Below are 25079 nucleotides of genomic sequence, written 5' to 3'. Positions count from 1 at the left end.
CCTGGCTGAAGTCGGACGCTTAACCGACTGCACCACCCAGGCGCCCCAGCCTTTTCTATATATATAACTTTATATATATAAATCTCTCTATATATAACTATATATACATAACTTTGTATATATAAATCTATATGTATACAACTATATGTATAACTTTATATATATATATAATTTTGTGGGGGGGAGGGTGGTGAGAACACTTAAGGTTTACTCTCAACAAATTTCAAGTATAGAACACGTTATTTTATTTATTTATTTATTTATTTATTTATTTATTTATTTTTTGAGAGGGAGAGAGATAGTGCATGAGTGGGGGAGGGGTATAACACATTATTTTTAACTATAGTCACCATGCTATACATTGGATCCCCAGAGCTTAATCATCTTATAACTTAAGGCTTATACCTTTTTTTTAAATATTTATTTTGAGAGAGAGAGCACAGGCTGGGGAGGGGCAGAGAAAGAGGGAGACACAGCATCTGAAGCAGGCTCCATGCTCCAAGCTGTTAGCATAGATCCCGATGTGGGGCTCAAACCCACAAACCGTGAGATCATGATTTGAGCTGACATCGGAAGCTTAACCAACCCAGGAGCTCCAAGGCTTATACCTTTTGACTAGCATCTCTCCATTTCTCCCAACCCCCACCACCTGGTAACCAGCATTCTACTCTGTTTTAATGAGTTCAACTTTTTGTTTTTAGATTTCACACCTAAGTGAGATCTTACAGTATTTGTATTTGTCAGGTTGATTTCATTTTGTACAATGTCCTCTAGGTTCATCCATGTTGTTGTAATGGCAGAATTTCCTTCTCTCTCATGGGTGAATAATATTCACACACATACATAACACATTTTCTATGCCCATTCATCCATCCTTGAAAACTTCGGTTGTTTCCATATAATGGGTATTGTGAATATTCCTGCAATGAACAATGAATGGAGATATCTCTTTGAGAAACTGATTTCCTTTCTTTTGGATGTATATCTAGAAGTGAGATTGCTGAATCATAGTTCAGTTTTGTTTTTAATTTTTTGAGCGATCTCCATATTGTTTTCCATTATGACCATACCCATTTACATTCTTACTGACCACATACAATGGTTCCCTTTTCTCCACATCCTTGCCAACACTTGTTATCTCTTGTCTTTTTGATAAAAAGCCACCCTATTGGGTAAGAAGTGATATCTCATTGTTTTGATTTGCATTTCCTCATGATTAGTGATGTTGAGCACCTTTTTATATATCTGTTGTATATCTTCTTTGGAGAAACATCTTTTCATGTCCTTTGCTCATTTATTATTGGATTATTTGCTTTTCTGCTGTTGAGTTATATAAATATCTCGTATATTTTGGTTAACCTCTTACAGATATGTGGTTTGCAAATATTTTCTCCCAATACATATATTGCCTTTTCATTTTGTTGAGTATTTCCTTTGCTGTGCAGAAACTTTTTAGTTTGATGCAGTTCCATTTAAAACTTTTTGCTTTTCTTTCCTGTGATTTTCATGTCAAAGCCAAAACTGATTGCCAAGACCAACATCAAGGAGGTTTTCCTGTGTTTCTTCTAGTTTTATGGCTTTATATCTTTAAGTCTTTAATCCATTTCAAGTTAATTTTATTTAAGTGGTGTAAGGTAGGGGTCCAATATCATTATTTTGCATTTAGATATTTAGTTTTTTTCACCATTTATTAAAGAGACTGTCCTTTCCCCATTGTGTGTTTTTGGTACCCTTGTGAAAGATTAGTTGATGTTATATGTTTGGGTATATATCTAGGCTCTTAATTCTGTTCTGTTCTTCTATCTGTTGTTTTTTTAAGCCAATATCATAATTTTCTGATTACTGTAGATTTGCCATAGAGTTTGAAATCAGGAATTGTGATTCCTCAGCTTTCTCCAGATTGCTTTGGCTATTTGGGTTCTTTTGTGGTTCCATAAAAATTTTAGTTTTTTTTTTCTGGTTCTGTGAAGAATTCCAGTGAATTAGGGATTGTGTTGATTTGTAGATTGCTTTAGGTAGTATGGACATTTAATAATATTTTTTTTTAAAATTCCTGAATGCAGGATATCTTACTATTGCATCGTCATCAGTTTCTTTCATCACTGTATTATAGTTTTTAGGGTATAGATCTTTCTTTATTAAATTTATTCCTTTTTTATTCTTTTGGGTGCCATTATAAATGGGTTTGCTTTTAAAGCAAGTTTATTAGTTTTAAACTAATAAAGTTTTATTTGTTAGTATATAAAATCAAGTGATTTTTACATGTTGATTTTGTCCTGTGAAACATTACTGATTTTACTGATTTTTCTTTTTTAACCTATTTCTGTAATTGCTTACCTTACATTACTTCATTTTTGAATGTTGAACCAGCTTTGCATACTTTAGACAAATCCAAGTTTTTGGTGGTTTATAATTATTTTTATTAATTGTTGGACTTGATTTGCTAATATGTTGCTAAGGATTTTTGCATATATGTTCATGAGAGACATTGGTCTGAAGTTTTCTTTTAATATTTTTGACTGGTATTAGGATAATACTGTCCCCACAGAATGAGTGAGAAAGTATTCCCTCTGCTTCTATACTCTGAAAGAGTTTGTAGAGAATTGGTATAATTTCTTCCTTAAATATTTGGAGGAGTTCAACAATGAACCTATCTGGTCCTTGTGCATTCTGTTTTGGAAGATTATTAATTTTATATTTGATTAATAAATACAGACCCATTCAGATTGTCTGTTTCACCTTGTGTGAGGGTTGACGAATTGTGTTCTTCAAGGAGTTGGTCCATTTCATCTACATTTTCAAATTTGTGGGTGAGGAGTTGTTCATCATATTCCTATATTATCTTTTAGTACTTATGGGATCCATAGTTATGTTGCCTTTTTAATTTTGATATTGGTAATTATTTTCTCTCATTTAAGTTAGACTGTGTGGCTAGAGGCTTATTGATTTTATTGATATTTTCAAAGAACCAGCTTGTGGTTTTATTCATTTTCTGTGTTGATTTCCTGTTTTCAGTGTCTTATAATTTCCTTTTTTTTTAGTTTACTTTGGATTCAATTTGCTCTTCTTTTTTTAGTTACTCAAGGGGGAAACTTAGATTGTTGATTTTAGAACTTTCTTCTTTTTAAATATATGCATTAAATGCTATAGATTTCCCCCTAAACACTATTTTTGCTGCTTCCCATAAATTTGAAAAGCTGTATTTTATTTCTATTTAGTTAAAAAAATAAATTTCTTTTGACATTTCTTTTTGATCCGTGTGTCCTTTAGAAGCATGAAGTTTTTAAAAAAATTTTCTTCTATTTTGATAGCACACATGCATGAGCTGGGGAGGGAAGAGCAGAGAGAAAGGGAGAGAGACAGACAGACAGACAGACGGAGAGAATCCCAAGCAGGCTCTGTGCTGAGAGTATGGGAGTTCAAACTCATGAACAGTGAGATCATGACCTGAGTCAAAAGCAAGAGTTGGACGCTTAACAACTGAGCCACTCAAACATCCTGAGAAGCATGTGTTTGGGATTTTCCAGCTATCTTCTTGTTATTGACTTGTAATTTAATTCCATTGTGGTCTAATAGCAGACATTGTATTATTTCTATTCTTTTAAGTTGCTAGTGTGCTTTTTATGGCTCGGAATGTCTGTCCTGGTGAATGTTCCTTATGAACTTGAGAAAAATGTGTATTCTGCTATTTTTGGATGAAGTAGTCTATAGATGTCAGTTATATCCAGTTGATTGATGATGTTGCTGAGTTCAACTGTGTCCACTTTCAAATTGTCCGATATGTCATTTGCGAATATCTTTCCCATTCCGTTGGTTGCCTTTTAGTTTTGTTGGTTGTTTCCTTTGCTGTGCAGAAGCTTTTTAACTTCATAAGGTCCCAGTAATTCACTTTTGCTTTTAATTCCCTTGCCTTTGGGGATGTGTCGAGTAAGAGATTGCTACGGCTGAGGTCAGAGAGGTCTTTTCCTGCTTTCTCCTCTAAGGTTTTGATGGTTTCCTGTCTCACATTGAGGTCCTTTATCCATTTTGAGTTTATTTTTGTGAATGGTGTGAGAAAGTGGTCTAGTTTCAACCTTCTGCATGTTGCTGTCCAGTTCTCCCAGCACCATTTGTTAAAGAGGCTGTCTTTTTTCCATTGGATGTTCTTTCCTGCTTTGTCAAAGATGAGTTGGCCATACGTTTGTGGGTCTAGTTCTGGGGTTTCTATTCTATTCCATTGGTCTATGTGTCTGTTTTGGTGCCAATACCATGCTGTCTTGATGATGACAGCTTTGTAGTAGAGGCTAAAGTCTGGGATTGTGATGCCTCCTGCTTTGGTCTTCTTCTTCAAAATTCCTTTGGCTATTCGGGGCCTTTTGTGGTTCCATATGAATTTTAGGATTGCTTGTTCTAGTTTCGAGAAGAATGCTGGTGCAATTTTGATTGGGATTGCATTGAATGTGTAGATAGCTTTGGGTAGTATTGACATTTTGACAATATTTATTCTTCCAATCCATGAGCAGGGAATGTCTTTCCATTTCTTTAAATCTTCTTCAATTTCCTTCAGAAGCTTTCTATAGTTTTCAGCATACAGATCCTTTACATCTTTGGTTAGATTTATTCCTAGGTATTTTATGCTTCTTGGTGCAATTGTGAATGGGATCAGTTTCTTTATTTGTCTTTCTGTTGCTTCATTGTTAGTGTATAAGAATGCAACTGATTTCTGTACATTGATTTTGTATCCTGCAACTTTGCTGCATTCATGTATCAGTTCTAGCAGACTTTTGGTGGAGTCTATCGGGTTTTCCATGTATAATATCATGTCATCTGCAAAAAGCGAAAGCTTGACTTCATCTTTGCCAATTTTGATGCCTTTGATTTCCTTTTGTTGTCTGATTGCTGATGCTAGAACTTCCAGCACTATGTTAAACAGCAGCGGTGAGAGTGGGCATCCTTGTCGTGTTCCTGATCTCAGGGAAAAAGCTCTCAGTTTTTCCCCGTTGAGGATGATGTTAGCTGTGGGCTTTTCATAAATGGCTTTTATGATCTTTAAGTATGTTCCTTCTATCCCGACTTTCTCAAGGGTTTTTATTAAGAAAGGGTGCTGGATTTTGTCGAAGGCCTTTTCTGCATCGATTGACAGGATCATATGGTTCTTCTCTTTTTTTTTTTTTAATGTGATGTATCACGTTGATTGATTTGCAAATGTTGAACCAGCCCTGCATCCCAGGAATGAATCCCACTTGATCATGGTGAATAATTCTTTTTATATGTCGTTGAATTCGATTTGCTAGTACCTTATTGAGAATTTTTGCATCCATATTCATCAGGGATATTGGCCTGTAGTTCTCTTTTTTTACTGGGTCTCTGTCTGGTTTAGGAATCAAAGTAATACTGGCTTCATAGAATGAGTCTGGAAGTTTTCCTTCCCTTTCTATTTCTTGGAATAACTTGAGAAGGATAGGTAATATCTCTGCTTTAAACGTCTGGTAGAACTCCCATGGGAAGCCATCTGGTCCTGGACTCTTATTTGTTGGGAGATTTTTGATAACCGATTCAATTTCTTCGCTGGTTATGGGTCTGTTCAAGCTTTCTATTTCCTCCTGATTGAGTTTTGGAAGAGTGTGGGTGTTCAGGAATTTGTCCATTTCTTCCAGGTTGTCCAGTTTGTTGGCATATAATTTTTCATAGTATTCCCTGATAATTGTTTGTATCTGTGAGGGATTGGTTGTAATAATTCCATTTTCATTCATGATTTTATCTATTTGGGTCATCTCCCTTTTCTTTTTGAGAAGCCTGGCTAGAGGTTTGTCAATTTTGTTTATTTTTTCAAAAAACCAACTCTTGGTTTCGTTGATCTGCTCTACAGTTTTTTTAGTTTCTATATTGTTTATTTCTGCTCTGATCTTTATTATTTCTCTTCTTCTGCTGGGCTTAGGCTGCCTTTGCTGTTCTGCTTCTAGTTCCTTTAGGTGTGCTGTTAGATTTTGTATTTGGGATTTTTCTTGTTTATTGAGATAGGCCTGGATTACAATGTATTTTCCTCTCAGGACTGCCTTTGCTGCGTCCCAAAGCGTTTGGATTGTTGTATTTTCATTTTCGTTTGTTTCCATATATTTTTTAATTTCTTCTCTAATTGTCTGGTTGACCCACTCATTCGTTAGTAGGGTGTTCTTTAACCTCCATGCTTTTGGAGGTTTTCCAGACTTTTTTCTGTGGTTGATTTCAAGCTTCATAGCATTGTGGTCTGAAAGTAAGCATGGTATAATTTCAATTCTTGTAAACTTATGAAGGGCTGTTTTGTGACCCAGTATATGATCTATCTTGGAGAATGTTCCATGTGCACTCGAGAAGAAAGTATATTCTGTTGCTTTGGGATGCAGAGTTCTAAATATATCTGTCAAGTCCATCTGATCCAATGTCTCATTCAGGGCCCTTGTTTCTTTATTGACCGTGTGTCTAGATGATCTATCCATTTCTGTAAGTGGTGTATTAAAGTCCCCTGCAATTACCACATTCTTATCAATAAGGTTGCTTATGTTTATGAGTAATTGTTTTATATATTTGGGGGCTCCTGTATTCGGTGCATAGACATTTATAATTGTTAGCTCTTCCTGATGGATAGACCCTGTAACTATTATATAATGTCCTTCTTCATCTCTTGTTACAGCCTTTAATTTAAAGTCTAGTGTGTCTGATATAAGTATGGCTACTCCAGCTTTCTTTTGGCTTCCCGTCGCATGATAAATAGTTCTCCATCCCCTCACTCTCAATCTAAAGGTGTCCTCAGGTCTAAAATGAGACTCTTGTAGACAGCAAATAGATGGGTCTTGTTTTTTTTTATCCATTCTGATACCCTATGTCTTTTGGTTGGCGCATTTAATCCATTTACATTCAGTGTTATTATAGAAAGATACGGGTTTAGAGTCATTGTGATGTCTGTATGTTTTATGCTTATAGTGATGTCTCTGGGACTTTGTCTCACAGGGTCCCCCTTAGGATCTCTTGTAGGGCTGGTTTAGTGGTGACAAATTCCTTCAGTTTTTGTTTGTTTGGGAAGACCTTTATCTCTCCTTCTATTCTAAATGACAGACTTGCTGGATAAAGGATTCTTGGCTGCATATTTTTTCTGTCTAGCACCCTGAAAATCTCTTGCCAATTCTTTCTGGCCTGCCAAGTTTCAAAAGAGAGATCAGTCACGAGTCTTATAGGTCTCCCTTTATATGTGAGGGCACGTTTACCCCTTGCTGCTTTCAGAATTTTCTCTTTATCCTTGTATTTTGCCAGTTTCACTATGATATGTCGTGCAGAAGGTCGATTCAAGTTACGTCTGAAGGGAGTTCTCTGTGCCTCTTGGATTTCAATGCCTTTTTCCTTCCCCAGTTCAGGGAAGTTCTCAGCTATGATTTCTTCAAGTACCCCTTCAGCACCTTTCCCTCTCTCTTCCTCCTCTGGGATACCAATTATGCGTATATTATTTCTTTTTAGTGTATCACTTAATTCTCTAATTTTCCCCTCATACTCCTGGATTTTTTTATCTCTCTTTTTCTCAGCTTCCTCTTTTTCCATAACTTTATCTTCTAGTTCACCTATTCTCTCCTCTGCCTCTTCAAGCCGAGCTGTGGTGGTTTCCATTTTGTTATGCATTTCGTTTAAAGCGTTTTTCAGCTCCTCGTGACTGTTCCTTAGTCCCTTGATCTCTGTAGCAAGAGATTCTCTGCTGTCCTGTATACTGTTTTCAAGCCCAGCGATTAATTTTATGACTATTATTCTAAATTCACTTTCTGTTATGTTATTTAAGTCCTTTTTGATCAGCTCATTACCTGTTGTTATTTCCTGGAGATTCTTCTGAGGGGAATTCTTCCACTTGGTCATTTTGGATAGTCCCTGGCGTGGTGAGGACCTGCAGGGCACTTCCCCTGTGCTGTGGTGTATAACTGGAGTTGGTGTGCAGGGCCGCAGTCAGACCTGATGTCTGCCCCCAGCCCACCGCTGGAGCCACAGTCAGACTGGTGTGTGCCTTCTCTTCCCCTCTCCTAGGGGCGGGATTCACTGTGGGTTGGCGTGGCCCGTCTGGGCTACTTGCACACTGCCAGGCTTGTGATGCTGGGGATCTGGCGTATTAGCTGGGGTGGGTAGGCAAGGTGCTTGGGGGCAGGAGGGGCAGGCTTAGATAGCTTCTCCTTAGGTAATCCACTTCAGGAGGGGCCCTGTGGCAGCGGGAGGGAGTCAGATCCGCTGCCGGAGGTTTGGCTCCGCAGAAGCGCAGAGTTGGGTGTTTGCGCGGAGCGAGTAAGTTCCCTGGCAGGAACCAGTTCCCTTTGGGATTTCGGCTGGGGGATGGGCGGGGGAGATGGCGCTGGTGAGCGCCCTTGTTCCCCACCAAACTGAGCTCTGTTATCAGGGGGCTCAGCAGCTCTCCCTCCCTTTGTCCTCCAGCCTTCCCGCTTTCCGAGCAGAGCTGTTAACTTATGACCTCCCAGACGCTAAGACGCGCTTGTTGTGGGAACACAGTCCGCCCGGCCCCTCCGCTTTTGCAAGCCAGACTCGGGGGCTCTGCTTGGCCGGCGAGCCGCCCCTCCGCCCCGGCTCCCTCCCACCAGTCCGTGGAGCGCGCACCGTGTCGCCGCCCTTCCTACCCTCTTCCGTGGGCCTCTCGTCTGCGTTTGGCTCCGGCGACTCCGTTCTGCTAATCCTCTGGCGGTTTTCTGGGTTATTTAGGCAGGTGTAGATGGAATCTAAGTGATCAGCAGGATGTGCGGTGAGCCCAGCGTCCTCCTAAGCCGCCATCTTGCCGCAACTCCTATCATTTTCCTTTTCTATATAGGATTTTTTCAAAATATTTCTTGAAAACAAGTCTGCTGGCAATAAATTCCCTCAATTTTTGTTCGTCTCATAAATTCCTTACTTCTTTCTTTTTGAAGGATAATTTTGCAAGATATAGAATCCTTGGTTGGCAGGGTGTTTTTTCTCTCAATGCTTTAAATATTTTGCTTTAATCTTTTCTTGTGTGCATGATTTATGAAGAGAAATCTTATGTAATTCTTATTATTGTTCTTCTATAGTTAAAAGTCTTTTCCCCCTGGCTTCTTTTAGGACTTTTTCTTTATATTTGATTTTCTGTAGTTTGAAAATGATGTTCCAAGGTGTAGTGGGTTTTATTTGTTTGTTTGTTTTTTTAATTCTGTGTGGAATTCTGTGAGCTGTTTGGATCTGTGACTTGGTGTCTGACATTAATTTGGGGAAATTGTCAGTTATTATTGTTCAAATATATCTTCTGCTCCTTTCTCTTTTTCTTCTCTTTCTGTTATTCCCATCGTGTGTATGTTACAACTTTTGTGGTTGTACCGTAGTCTTTGAATATATTCTTCTGTCTTAGTCTTTTATTTTTCTTTTCAGATTTTAAAGTTTTGTTGATATATCCTCAAGTGCAGAGATTCTTTCCTCAGTCACTTCTCAACTACCAGTGAGCCATTAAAGGTACTCTTCATTTCTGTTATGGTGTTTTTCATCTCTAGCATTTATTTTTGGTGCTTTCTGAGGATTTCTATCTTTCTGATTACATTGGTCATCTATTCTTACACAGTGTCTAGTTTATCCATTAGAGCACTTAGTATAATAATAAATATTATTCTAACATTCCTGCCATGTCTGTTTCTGATACTTGCTCTGTCTTTTCAAATTGTGTTTTTGCCTTAGGTATTTTTCTCAATAGCTGGACATGATGTAGCAGGTGAAAGGAACTGCTATAAATATGCCTTCAGTAATGTAGTGGTCAGCTGTGAGGAGAAAAGTGTTCTTTAGTCATATGGTTAACTTTCAGTGTTTTACTTGGCCTGTGCCTCCGGACTATGCACATCACAAATCTTTCTCAGTTTTTCTTTTTCTTCCTCCTTAGGTGGGGCAGAATGGCCCAAGTGGGCTGGAGTTGGGTATTTCTCTTCCCCAGGTCAGTTAGGCTTTGATAATACCCCAGTAAGTTAGTCTGTTTGCTACTCAGACCTGTCTTTAAGTTGATATTTTTCTTATGCTTGATCTGGTCTGCTGTTGAAACTTTCTAGTGAATTTTCCTATCTCTTTTTTAAATTATTAATTTGTTTGTCACTCATTATCAGGGAAATACAAATCAAAACCACACTGAGATGCCACCTCACACCGGGAAGAGTGGCTAAAACGAACAACTCAGGAAACAACAGATGCTGGCGAGGATGTGGAGAAACTGGAACCCTCTTGCACTGTTGGTGGGAATGTAAACTGGTGAAGCTGCACTGGAAAACAGTGAGGAGGTTCCTCAAAAAATTAAAAATATAATTGCCCTATGATCCAGGAATAGCACTACTAGGAATTTATGCAAGGGATACAGGAGTGTTGATTCATAGAGGCACGTGTACCCTAATGTTTATAGCAGCACTTTCAACAATAGCCAAATTATGGAAAGAGCCTAAATGTCCATCAACTGATGAATAGATAAAGAAGATGTGGTTCATATATACAATGGAATACTACTTGGCAATGAGAAAGAATGAAATCCTGCCATTTGCAGCAATGTGGATGGAGTTGGAAGGTATTATGCTGAGTGAAATAAGTCAGTCAGAGAAGGACAGATATCATGTTTTACCTCATAATGTGGATCTTGAGAAACTTAACAGAGGACCATGGGGGAAGAGAAGGGGAAAAATATTTACAAACCATAAGAGACTCTTAAACACTGAGAACACACTGAGGGTTAATTGGGGGGTGGGGGAGAGGGGAAACTGGGTGATGGGCATTGAGGAGGGCACTTGTTGGGATGAGCACTGGGTGCTGTATGTAAGTGATGAACCATGGGAGTCTACCCCAAAAAGCCAGGAGCACACTTTACACACTGTATGTTAGCCAATTTGACAATAAATTATATTAAAAACAAAAAGAAAAAAAATTCTTATTTTGTTCATGCATTGTTCTCTTGACCTCAGTGTGTATCTTTATGAGAGTTATTTTTTTATTGAGGTATAATTGGCATTAACATTATATCAGGTTCAGATGTTCAACATGATTCAGTATTTGTATATGTTGTCAAATCATTACCACAGTTATTCTAGTTAACATCCATCACCATACAGTTACTGGATTTTAAGATCTATTCTCTTAGCAACTTTCAAATAGACAATATAGTATAATATAGAATAATTAACTGCAGTCACTGTACTGTACATTATATCCCCATTACTTATTATTTTGTAGCTGGAAGTTTGTGTCTGAGAATTCTTTTTAACTTCTCCCTAATGTTAATCGTTTAAGTTCATTTCAATAGGGTCAATTTCTGGAGATTTATCTTGTTCCTTGTTTGAAACATTTTTTTCCTGATTCTTCATTTTACTTGACTCACTGTTTGGGTTGTTGGCTCATAGTCAAAGCAGTCACCTCTCCCAGTCTTCACCAACTGGCCTTATGCAGATGCGGACTCCCCAAATCAGCCTTGCCATTGATTTTGGGGGCCTCTACTAACTTTTTATTTCTTCAGGTAGAAGCTGTCCTGCTGTCTCTGTGCTGGTTAGGAAGGAGGATCAAAGGTATCTACCATTCCAAACTGTTATCTCTGGTCTCTAGATTGTAGAGGCAACTAGATTGTACCAGGTCTATCAGTGCTCCAGGATTGGTGAGACAGATGCTAATTCTATGAGCAGTTTTGGTGGAGTGGGGCACTGCATGCATGAATAAACTTTTTCCTTCTCTAGTTAAAGGCAGAAAGATAGAATTTGCATTAACTTACTCTGTGCTGATCAATTACTCTGTGTTGCAGATCAATTATGTGTAACTAGTCCAAGTCACCACCCTTATTTTTGCCTGGGTTGCTAGCTGTGCTGAACTCATCAGGGCTCCAAGACTGGTGACACAGTTCTTTTGGTAGCCCCTTCAGAAAAATTGGGGCACCTGATATGTGAAAAATCCCTTTCCTTCCCTGGTCAAGCTGGGAAACGAAGGGTCTCTTTGTGATCATATGGCAGTGCCCTGGACAGTGTCCCTGATGTAAGGTATACCAAATCTCCATAGTGGCTTTAATGAGTCTGATTTTGCATTCTCCTAGAGTGGTGTAGAAGCCTTTCAATTAGTTTTTGATTAATCATAAAGAGAATTTGTCCATGTATTACTGCTAAATTGGTGTATTTGTTCTATGGTAGGGGGTCCAGGGCTTCCTACTCTATCTTCCTGACCAGAATTTCAGCCTTTATTTCTCTGAGTACTTTTCAATTCCACGTTCTCTCTGTTTTCTTTCTTGGATTCTGATATATATTTTAGATCTGGTATTGTTCCACAGCTTATTTGAGGCTCTAGGATTTTCTTAGCTCATTTTTCTCTTTCATATATTGGATAAATTCCACTGATCTGTCCTCAAGTTCAGAGATTCTAACCCTTGTCATCTCCACTTTACTTTTGAGCTTATCCTAATAATTTATTTGCTTTCTTTGTGGCTTTTATTTCTATTCTGTCATTTCTTTCAAGATAATTTGTAATTGTTCACTGAAGCAGTTCTCCATGGCTGGTTTAAAATCTTATCTGCTAGTTCCAACATGTGTCTCATATCAATATTGGCATCAGTTGGTTGTTTTTTCTCTCTCTCTCTTTTTTTTTCTTCAGTTCTTGATATAGTGAGTGATTTTTGCTTGTGTCCTTGATATTTAAGTCTTCTGTTTTTGAAAGCAGTCACCCAGTTTAAGTTTAGATTTAGAGTGTGTTATTTGAATGATAATTTAGCTTTCTTGTAGGTTTTAAAGTTATTCTGTTGTGCTTTGTTCTTCTAGCTCTACTGGACCTCTGCTATTTCAGCCTGTGGTGGTAAGAGGTATTACCTGTGCCACTGCCTCTCAGTGAGGAAAGTTCCTATCTGGAACGAATGGAAATAATATGTATGGCAGCTAATAATGTATAATAACAACATATAAACAAATTCATAGGAAATAATGTGAATCATAATAGCATAGCGTTAGCAAAGGAACAGACTGACTGTAGAATCACTAGAATTTTAAGGGGAGAGATGGGAATATTCACTGAAAGAGAGTAATAGGGGAGAACCTGGGAATACCAATGCTGTGAAAGTCCATGGAGAGGAGAGGTTGGAATAAGATGATAAACATGGTGAGATATTACCGAGAAATAAAAAAAAAAAAAGAAGTATCATTTAAGATGCTTTTGGGTAACTTAAAAAATAAGTGAAATGTTCAGATTTGAAGTCAAATTACTACTGTGAGATACATAAAGTTAGTAGTTATAAACTATACATTCAAGAAATGTGGCTTAGAAAGAAAAGATGCAGTAAAGGAAGTTGAAAAAAATTAGAATTATAGTAAGGATTATCTGGGGAAGGATAAGAGTCATGATTATTCTTAATCAAAAAGAGTTAAGAGGAAGAGATTGCAAGTAATGCAATATCTGGTGGATAATATGGTAATGGCTACATATGAATGTTTGATGATGTTTAGGAAGTAAGGATAAACCAAAAACTTTATTTACAAATCATTTATGCACTTGTTGTGATGAGCGCTGGATGTTGTATAGAAGTATTGAATCACTGTGTTGTGCACCTGAATCTAATATTACACTGTGTGTTAACTAACTGAATTTAAATAAAAACTTAAAAAAAACCCAATTATTCATGAATGTATCTTCATATACTCCTCTTTAGGGCCATTGCCTTTATCAAGGATACGCCGCAGAGGTTCCAAAATCAGTTGTGACACTTAGCACTTGTTCTGGACTCAGGTAATGGCATTTTCTAGAGATGAACATGATTGAAAATCTTGTGTGGTCTTAAAAAAATTTTTTTTAAGTTTATTTATTTTTGAGAGACAGAGACAAAGATAGAGACAGAGTGTGAATGGGGGAGGGGCAGACAGAGAGAGAGATATAGAATCTGAAGCAGGCTCCAGGCTCAGAGCTGTCAGCACAGAGCCTGAAGTGGGGCTTGAACCCATGAACTGCAAGATCATGACTTCAGCTGAAGTGGACTGAGCCACCCAGGCGTCCCCAAAATCTTGTGTGATCTTTTAATTTTCAGAAACATCTTGAAGGATAGAATGAAGACAAAGAAAATAGAGACTTTGATTGTGTTTCTTCCCATATACTTTCTTTTCCTCCTTCTCTTTTTTAATCACTGTCCCAGGCATGCAGTCATAATACTTATGCAGAAATAGTTTCCACTAACTAGTTTGAAGAATATTCAAATTTCTTAGTCACACTAGAACCACAATGACTCCAAATGGCATAATAGAGAGAAGCTATAAAATTGTGTTTGAAAGTTTATCAAAGTACAAAGAGATGATTCTTAGATATTAGACCATAAGCACCACTGTTAAATTTCTATAAAATTTTTTATTTAATGGTGATTTACATTTCCAGTGGGTACTCTATATTAATTATCTTTTTATTTCTTTTTTATGTGTTTAAATATTTAGGGGATTATTGCAGTTGGAGAACGTCAGTTATGGCATTGAACCATTGGAGTCTGCAGCTGCATATGAGCATATGCTTTATCAAATAAAGAATAATAAAATTGAGTTTTTGCCCTTACAAGAAAATTATCCCATGACCCAAGTGGTAGATCAGTCCTACCGGATACTTGTGAAATCAGAAGTAAGTAACTACTTAAATGTGATCTTCACTTGTGTTATCTTTGATAAATTTATTCACATTGGAATGTGTTACATTTGGAAAACAGATTTAAACTGATTTGATTATATTAAAATTTTCAATTGTAAGATATTTATTTTAAATATATTTTTGGGGTGCCTGGGTAGCTCAGTTGGTTGGGTGTCAGACTTCGGCTCAGGTCATGAGCTCACCATCCATAAGTTCGAGCCCCGCATCAGGCTCTATGCTGCCAGCTCAGAGCCTGGAGCCTGCTTCAGATTGTGTCTCCCCCTCTCTCTGCCCCTCCCCTGCTCACTCTCTGTCTCTCAAAAAAAAAATGAATAAACGTTAAAAAATTTTTATATATTTTTATGTTTAGACATATGATATATAGAAAATGTAATAGATATAAACACATATAATTAAACAATAAAAATTCTCACATTTTCCTAATTGCAAGTATATTGATGCATATATACATATTTGCATTGTTATTGAATTAACATTCTACTAATATAATGTTACACAAATTTGCTGATTATTTCTTTCTCAGAATTTTCCTTTTCAATACATTTTTTCTTTGTAGCAAAGTGTTATTTTGATAGAAAATTTAAAAGTGGAAAAGTGGCAAGAAATTGTCCTAAATCTCATTGTCTATAGAGAGATAGTGCTTTTGGAATATTGGAGTATTTGTTCCAATTCTTTTAAATATATCTAATTATAAATGTAGATCTATAAGTATATAGATTTTTTAAAAAATTATTTAAATTCAAGTTAATTAACATATAGTGTAGTATTGGTTTCAGGGGTAGAAGCCCGTGGTTCATCACTTATATATAACACCCAGTGCTCATCCCAACAAGTGCCCTCCTTAATGTCCATCACCCATTTAGCCCATCCCCCTACCCAAAACCCCGCCAGCAACCCTCAGTTTATTTTCTGTTTTTAAGAGTTTCTTATGGTTTGCCTCCCTCTCTGTTTTTATCTTATTTTTCATTTCCTTCCCCTATGTTCATCTGTTGTGTTTCTTAAATTCCACATATGAGTGAAATCATATGATATTTGTCTTTCTCTGACTGCCATATTTTGCTTAGCATGGGACACTCACTCTAGTTCCATCCACGTTGTTGCAAATGGCAAGATTTCCTTCTTTTTGATCACTCACTAGTATTCAATTGTATATATACACCACAACTTTATCCATTCATCAGTTGAAGGGCATTTGAACTTTTTCCATTAGTTGGCTATTGTTGATAGCACTGCTATAAACATTGGGGTGCATGTGCCTCTTAAATGTAACATAATTTAATGATAAGTAAAAATATGCATTATCCTTTTAATAGCAAACAGGAAATTTAAAATGCGCATTATCTTTTAATAGCAAAAAGGAAATTTCAAAGTGGAGTAAATTTCCTTTTTGTTGTTAAAAGGGTAATGCACATTTTTACTTATCGGTAAATTATATTACACTTATTATTACTTTAAATATATTGGTTAACATCTATTAAAATATTAAATAGACACATATGTAAGGAAAATAAGAATGGATCATATGCCATTTTCTAGAGGCAAATGAAATTGTGGAATCCACTGCAATCATTTTGATGTGTACCCTTTTGTACTTAAATATGTTACAAGATTATGTCATATTTTGTGTTTTTATTTTTTTTAATGTTTATTTATTTATTTTGAGAGAGAGTGCTCATGCATAAGCAGGGGGGAAGGGCAGAGATAGAGGAGAGAGAGAATCCCAAGCAGGCTTTGCATTGTCAGCACAACCCCAATGCAGGGCTCAATCTAAGGAACTGTAAGATCATGACCTGAGCTAAAATCAAGAGTTGGATGTTTAACCGACTGAGCCACCCAGTCACCTGGCTTTTTGATATCTATCTATCTATCTATCTATCATCTATCTATCTATCTATCTATCTAATCTATACATACATGTGTGTGTGTGTATATATATATATATATATATGGATATATATGAATCCCTGTCTACATATTCTCATCATGATTGGATATCACATTAAAGAGAAGCAGGGACGCCTGGGTGGCTCAGTTGGTTGAGCGTCTGACTTCGGCTCAGGTCATGATCTCAGTTCGTGGGTTCGAGCCCCACATCAGGCTCTGTGCCGACTGCTTGCTCAGAGCCTGGAGCCTGTTTCAGATTCTGTGTCTCCTTCTCTCTCTGCCCCTCCCCCGCTCATGCTTTGTCTCACTCTGTTTCTCAAAAATAAATGTAAAGAGAAGCAAAACAAAATAGTAATGAGTGGTACTTAAACTGAATTTATGATGAACTCCATCTCATTGTTGCTTTAATTTGCATGTATTTATTTTGTCAAAGATATTGGTACATATACAGATTAATAAAACTGCCCTTTTAGAAGCTCATAAAATTATAAAATATAATCATATATAAGGATGACCCCCAACTTTATGCCAGCTCTGGAAACCATCTGCATGTTTTAATACAACACTGAATACAATTGAAGACAATTTTTGCCACTGAAATAGAGTACTATCACATAAGTAAATTGAAAAACTTTAAAGGATTCCATGAATACTCTTCTGTGGCAGAGGAAGACCCTAAGAGATGGACATAAGTTTGGAAAAAGACCCCCTCCAGTGAATCAGCAATAAAACAGAGATTAGATAAGATAGAGATAATATACCTTCCATTGCCTTGATTTGAATTACAAGTCTGTCCATTTTAGCCACAAAAACTTTGGCGAGTAACATAATCTATGTTTAAATTCCTTATCTGTAAAAAACTGATAATAAAAATAATATCTAACTCATACAATTATTTCAAAGATTAAGTACATTTATAGATAGAAATTCCTTAGCATAATTTGTAGACAAGTAAAATCCCAGTAAAAATCCTACTACTATTATTTGGTCACCATATTTTCTAATGTTGTGGGGAAAGGTAATTGGAAATAATTATGGAAAGTTTGGGTACAAACAAAATGTAATAATGAAGTAAAATAGCGATAAACATTTCAGAACCTAAGAAGAAACCAGGGATGTCATTTCAGGACTGGAGATCAATATTTGTATGTATTTGGGAATTTTATATCTTTTATGAAGTAACTTGACAATTGCTTTTCATCCTGAATTTGATACACTTAAATCTATAGGTTTAGTTAAACATGTTTTCACATGACTAATGCTTTTATGAGCACAAAAAAAGAAAGTGAATATCTTCAGTCAAAGCAACAGAAAAAAATAACATAAAAGTTTCTATTTTAAGCATATTTTAACATTCATGAAAGTAAACACAGATACACTTATAAACAAGGTAAATACCTTCATTATAATCCAGAGTTGAAAAGTAGAAGAGAAACCAAACAATATACTATAAAGGTTTTATCTATTAAAAGAATATTAAACACATGTCTTTACCCCCCTGTCCCTTCTTAAAAACCCACTGAAATGAAAAGGAAGTTTTAAACCAGCATAAACATACAAACACAAAGAAAACAGGAGAGGAGTATTAACAATGGACATTGGAGATAGCTGATTTAGTGCCCCAAATTTGAATTCTAAACTGGGTAATTGGGATAGGCTATTGGAAACTTGACATGTACTGCAGTACTATTCAAATGTTTTTGGAATTGCCTGTCCAGTTGCCCTAGGAAGTGATTTTAAAGGTGGGCCCAAGAAGATAATTCATTGAAAATAAGTTGTATAAGTATTTAGCAACCTTGGCTTCCTGTACTAATCAACTGGAGACTGACATAATTGAAAGCTGTTTTCTTTGGGGAGTCTCTGAAATGGGGACACCACACACAGATGTTCTATTGTATTTCCAGGTGGAAGAGGAATATCATACTGAAACTGGTGTGTTTAAATTAAACTTGGCACATTGGATATTGGGAACCAGGCTTACACATTCTAAGAATTGTACTGAAGACCCCTCTTCAGGAAGGAATTAAACTAGCCAAAAGAATCAAAACTAATCATATCGACAGGGTTTTCCCTGCCAACAACCCAGACACATCACTTTCTCTGAAAAAAATAGCCTGTAAATTCCATTTATGGTCATAGGGATGTGGGAATAAACTGTTAAATATTCAATTGCTAATATATGAAGGGGCCCTAGACATATGATGAAACAATTTAATATGGAAGATAGAGACATGAAAAAAATTTTTAAAGCTTGAGGTATCAAAGAATACAGAGGGTGAAGAAAACAAAATGGCAACATCCTCAGAGGAATAAGGGAAAATATTTCATCGATAAATTTAAGAATAGAGTGCTATTTAAAAAATTACATTCAGCCTGTAATTGTTCTTAGAAATTTAAAATTATGATAATAAAAATGAAAAAAAAGAGAAACCTCAATAGGAAGTTCACAAAATAAAATTTTAGAAATCACACAAAAAGTAAAGTATAAAGACAAATGACAGGGAAATTTGAAAGATAAGAAATTAAAATAAAATAAGAATTCGGGTGATACAATAGGAGTCCCAGTATGAATAAAGAGAGGAAATAAAGAGTTGAATAAATCACAAAATAATCCAAGAAAAATTCTCAGAATTATTTAAGGTGAGTTTCTGTACTGATATTTAAAAAATCTGGTTTCTTATATAGTCAAGATGCAGAATAGCCTGAAATTTCCTAGCAGCAGTACTGGAAGTTGAAAGACAAGACCAAAATTACTTAAAATGAGGCAAAGTAATTCCCAGTCTGTAATTCTGTACCAACCCAGAACTACATAACTGAAATTTTTTGATTGAAACTATTTCTTTTCCCCCTAATGTGACATATTCTTACCCCCAAAATGAAACAAATAATTAAGCAGAAACAAAGAAATCCTAATCTCATCCTGATTGAAGATAATAACCAAAAGCAATCACAACCAAATTCACAAACAATAGTTGCCAAATATCATGAACCTTCAACCAGATAAAAAGATGGAAGAATTGTGTAAGCAGCTGTCCTCGATTGGTATTTTTCATGAGAATCACTATTAGGTCAAATGTCACCAGATTTTGAAACAAACAATTCCCAACTCTCAGTGGCTTAACAGGTTTGTGTCTTGCTCATGAAAATACCAAAGTGGATGAAACTCTCCAGTTGATTCCCTTCCTAGCTTTGGCTCAGGAGTCCCCTACTAGGTTATTTGAATTTAGTCAAGAGTAAGGGGAGAAGTGTGAATGCATCCCAACCCCAAGAGTTGGGCCTGGATAGTTGTCTCATAGACATCTCTTCCCTTGGAGAAGGAAACAAATATCCTTGGATAATTGGCCATTTCTTATAATAAAACAAAAGTGTAATAAAAGTCACTAATCCCCACCCTTTGTTCAAGAATGGTTTGACTTGAAAGAACTACATATGTTGTAAAATAATAATAATTGGAAAGGAGTAAAAACGGAGCATATGAAATAGAAGTACAAAATGTAAGGTGGAAAAACACAAAATCCAAAGTGAATGAAAAAACTTCTAGTTTATATTCATGTACTGCCTCATAGGTGCCACATATTGTTTTAAGAGCTTTACATATATACTATCTTTGCAATTTTTTCAACAATTCTAAAAGTTGGTACTGTTACCCCCTTTTTCAGATTAGGATACAGATTTATAGAGTTTAAATTATTTTCCTAGGAAATTCTCTGGTAACATGTAGCATTAAAATTCAAACCCAGATAATATGACCATGACCCCAGAGATATGGTCTGTAGTACGTTAAGGGCCTACCTTTATATAGTCTGTTTAAAAGATCCTTGGAAATGCTCAGGAAGTAAATGTAAGAGAAAAAGCTATTTTAAAAATGAAAGACATTGATAATAAGACTAACAAATAAGAGAATAGACACTGTGAGATTACAGGCAGGTTTAAGAGAATAGAAAGCAATTATATATAAACAATGGTAGAGAAAAACCTAAGAATGTGTAATGGTGAATTTTATGTGTCAACTTGACTGGGATATATTGATCAGATAGTTGGTCAAGTTTTGTGGGTGTTTCTGCGAGGGTGTTTTTGAATAGGATTAACATCTAAATCAGTAGACTTTGAGTAAAGCAGAAATGCCTTTCATATTTGGATGGACCTCATCCAATCAGTTGATGTCCTGACTAGGACAAAAGGATGGACCATCCCACAGAATCGTCCAGGTAACTGCCTTCAGACTGGAAATGTAGCATCAGCTGTCCCTGGATTTCTAGCCTACTGGCCCATTCTGTAGATTTTGGACTTGCCAGCCTCTATAATTAAGTGAGCCAATTCCTTATAATAAATCTAATTATAATAAATTATAACAAATGTCTATATATACACACATCCTATTCTGTTTTTCTGGGGAATCATGGCTAATGGAGTATGAATATGAAAGACTGATAATAAAAATTAAAGATAATTACAATTGTCATTCATGAATTAAATAGCACCCAAAGTATTCCAAGTTAGTAAAGAATAAAACTTTGTTGAATAGAAGAGTCCTGAATTTGAAAATTATCTCAAGAAACCCTGATAAAAACTGACAACACCAAGATAATATGGTTAATATGTTGGACTATATAAATAATGAATAATTCTATAGGAATCTTGGCATCAAAGAAAGTCAGGCACAAAGGTGGAAAAACTCATACTGGTTTTAGCCTTTGCCAAAATTAAGTGCTGTAAGATGGTCAGGAATGTCTACATAAGGGGTGTAGAGAATGGCTTCCTTAGGAAATATACAATATCCCAATGTTTTTTTTTACCCAGTCGAGTTGCCATTATGGTATAAAGACATTTTTATTTTCAAAAATTCTGACTATAGTATCTATGGGACTTTGAGGCATTATTACTTAAATCAGTACAGGAAAATAGGAATTGAATAAAACAATTTAACATATTTATGAAGAAATCCATATCAGTAGTTCCAGAAAAATCATTTGGCAAAATTCAGTATCCATTCATGATAAAAACTAGGAATAGAAAACTTCTTTGACCTGATAAAGAACATCTATAAGTATCTACCTAACATAATGAATGCTAAGTGATAGAATGTTTTGCCGCTCTTATGGACTGCATGCTCTATCCCCAAATTCATATGTTAAAACTCTAACCCCCAGTAAGATGGTATTAGGAAGTTGAGGCCTTTGAAAAATAATTGGGGTTAAATTAGGTGGTGAGTGTAAGGCTCTCATGATGGGATTTATGCTTTTATTAAAAATTAAGAGACATGGATCTCTCTCTCTGTTCTGTTGTGTGAGCATATAAAAGGAAGATGGCCATTTGCAAACTAGGAAGAGTGGTCTCACCAGATACCACCTCTGCTGGTGCCTTGATCTTGAACTTCCCAGCCTCTAGGACTGTGAGAAATATGTGTTTGTTGTTTAAGCCACCTAGCCTGTGGTATATTTGTTACAGCCTGAACTGACTAAACAGCCCCTAAGATTAGGAATAATTCAAGGATGTCTGCCTTCTCTACTTTCAGTCAACATTTTACTGGAATTTCTGGATAATACAATAAGAAAAAGAATAATAAATGGTATACATTTTTTAAAGGAAAAAATAACCTTATGTTTTTAGTGACCTAACTCTGTATATAGGAGATCACAAAGAAACTCTACCAAAGCTATCAGGAATATAAGAGAGTCTAGCAAAGTCACAGGAAACAAAGATATTGATGTTGTTAAGATGTTCATTTCCCCCTAATTGATCTGTAGATTCAGTGTAATCCCAATCAAAATTCCAGAAAACATTTTTGTGAAAATCGGTTCTCAAATTCATAAGGACATGCAAAGATCCTAGAATAGTCACACAGTTTTAAAAAGAAGAACAGAATAGGGCCGCCTGGGTGGCTCAGTCGGTTAAGTGTCTGAATTCTGCTCAGGTCATGATCTCACAGCTCTTGAGTTGGAGCCGGCTTCAGGCTCTGTGCTGACAGCTCTCTTTGCCCCTCCCCCACTTGCTCTCTGTCTCTCTGTCTCCCAAAAATAAATAAACATTTAAAAAATAAATAAAAATAAGAACAAAATAGAGGACTTACATTACCTCTGTTTTTTTTTTTAAGGGCTAGGTAGTATATATTTTAGGCTTGTGAGGTATATATGATCTATTGTAGCTACCTCACTCTACCTTTGTAGCATGAAAGCAGCATAAATAACATATAAACAAATGGGCGTGGCTTTATTCCAATAAGATATTTTTTACAAAACAGGTGGCCATACCTTGGGTTATAGTTTGCTGACCCCTGCTATAGAGATATATACCGTGATTGGTGTAAGCATAGACATATAGATCAGTGGAACAGAAAAGGTCAGAAGTAGACCCACATACTGATGGCAGATTGATTTTCCACAAAGGTGCTAGGGACTTTAAAAGGTTAAAGAATGATGTCTGCATTAAATGCTGCTAGAAGACTGGACATCCATATGGAATAAAATGAATCTTGACTCTTATTTAAAAAACTGAATTAGAGCATTGGCTTAAATATCAAAACATAAAATTTCTAGTAGGGAACTTAGGAGAAACCAAATTAATGAGCCATAAACATGTGAAAAGCTGTTTCACATTAAGCATCAGGGAACTGCCAATTAAAACCTCAATAAGATATCACCACTCACCAATAAATGGAAATGATGGAAAAGACAATATCAAATATAGGCAAAAATGAAGAGCAATTGGGACTCTTATTCTGGGTGAAAATGCAGAATGATCAAACTACTTTAGAAAGCAATCTGGCACTTTTGTATTTACTTTACACACTCACAATTATCACATAACTCAAGTACTCCATCTTCAGATATTTGCCAAGAACAATGAAAGAATATAGCTAACTGCACAAAGATCCGTGCATGGATATTCATAGCAGCTTTGTTTATAATAGCTAAAATAGGGGGCACCTGGGTTGTTCAGTAGGTTGAGCATCCGACTTCGGCTCAGGTCATGATCTCATGGCTTGTGAATCCAGCCCCACGTCAGGCTCTGTGCTGACGGTTCAGAGCCTGGAGCCTGCTTTGGATTCTGTGTCTTTCTCTCTTTCTTTCTGCCCCTCCCCCACTCACACTCTGTCTCTCAAAAATAAATAAACATTAAAAAAATAAAAAACATTAGCTAAAATGGCTAAATAATCCAAATGATCATTGTCAACTGAGAAAGGAGCTGAAATAAAATAAAAGCATTTATTTGGGGTCTCAGAAATGCAATTTGGTGAGTACAGATTTGGGTAGCAATCCAATTGTCCCCTAGGGAACAAAAGTGAAGGTTTTATTTTAAAGATGAAAGCTTGCATATGTTGCTTACAAAGATTTTGGCTGTTGTTGGCAGAAAACTAAACTTGGCTAAACATAATTGGCTGCTAAGGCTGTCACTAAGCAAAAGTTTGTTACTATAGCAAGTTGCAGATGTTTGTGCAGACTCCTTGGAATATTTAAGTTTGGATCCAACTCAGAAATTTGTGGTTCCATCCAGTGAGGAGGTACATAAGGCCCACCTCCTTAATGGCCTCCCAGTTTCATTTTAAAACCCCTTGATGTAAGTGACTCCGTTTTATTTCACCTTTCACATCATCAACAGGTAAATGTATGAAAAAGTTGTGGTGTATTCCTAAAATGGTGCACTACTTAGTAATAAGAACTGATGAATTACTAACAATCACAACAACATGGGTGAATTCTGAGTGAAAGAAGTCCGATATAAAAGTACACATCATATGATTCCAGTCACATGAAATTCTCTACCCTGTGGTGAGAAAATCAGATTATTGCTTGCCTTGAGCCATGTGGGCAATTGACTGAAGAACATGATAGAAATTTTCTTTATCTTACTTATGGAAGTTATTACATGGATATTTACATTAGTACTAATTCATATAACTGTATTCTAAAAATGGATGCATTCTATTGAGTGTAGCCACAAGTTAATATAGATAATAAAAATAATGAGAAAATAGAGGCAAACATCTGGTGTAAAATTGATGGGGATTTATTTAGTTTGAAGGTTGCAGAGGGAGGGTCTTGGAGGAAGGTTTTAAGAGGAAAGAAACATGGTTTCTCTGGTAACTTTTTGAGGATTCTAATGATTAAGAATATAGGTAAAAGCTTCTGATTTGTTCCTAGAATTTGTATTTGGAATCTCACCTGCTTATTTATTCAGTGAGCATTTATTCTTTTATTTTCCTATTATTTATATCTTGATGAATCTGTATTTATATGTATCTATACCTCTCTTTGTGTATGTATGTCTATATATATATGTATACATATTTGTATATAATGTAGATGATGATTACAAACAATATAAGAATTAAAAAAATGTTTTATTTAACTGATGTCCTCTGTTTCACAGAAAAAATCAGATGTTGAGCTATTGAAAAGAATTCTGAAAATTCAAATCATTATGGATAAAGCCTTGGTGCGTATTACTGATATATTTCATCATATCTTTGTCTTATGTTTAAATTCAAAGGGAATATGAAAAAGAAACTTCCCTTGGTTGCAATACAGGTATTATCCTCTGTTCACATTATGTATCTCTGTATAGCAAGACATAAAAAA

The 25079-nt window shown here is 36.0% G+C and overlaps 1 protein-coding gene and 1 non-coding gene across 10 annotated transcripts in view; both read left to right on the top strand.

Annotated features, from left to right (window-relative positions):
* LOC125164952 (A disintegrin and metallopeptidase domain 3-like) overlaps nucleotides 1–25079 on the top strand; it is a 156194-nt gene that overhangs the window by 31783 nt on the left and 99332 nt on the right. For all 9 annotated transcript variants that reach the window (XR_007151879.1, XR_007151878.1, XM_047857667.1 and 6 more), the window contains exons 5-7: nucleotides 13643–13719; nucleotides 14412–14589; nucleotides 24871–24936. Coding sequence is in view for 7 of the 9 variants with exons in the window: in XM_047857667.1 (XP_047713623.1) it covers nucleotides 13643–13719; nucleotides 14412–14589; nucleotides 24871–24936 (321 nt within the window). In the remaining 2 variants the exon portion in view is untranslated. The remainder of the gene's footprint in view (nucleotides 1–13642; nucleotides 13720–14411; nucleotides 14590–24870; nucleotides 24937–25079) is intronic.
* On the top strand, nucleotides 16634–16716 carry TRNAR-UCG (transfer RNA arginine (anticodon UCG)). The gene has a single exon. It is a non-coding gene; the product is annotated as a tRNA-Arg (tRNA).

The sequence above is a fragment of the Prionailurus viverrinus genome, chromosome B1 (genome assembly GCF_022837055.1).
Source record: "Prionailurus viverrinus isolate Anna chromosome B1, UM_Priviv_1.0, whole genome shotgun sequence".
In the NCBI taxonomy this organism is placed as follows: domain Eukaryota; kingdom Metazoa; phylum Chordata; class Mammalia; order Carnivora; family Felidae; genus Prionailurus; species Prionailurus viverrinus.
Note: the sequence above shows the minus strand (reverse complement) of the source record. Positions and strands in the feature narration are given on the sequence as shown.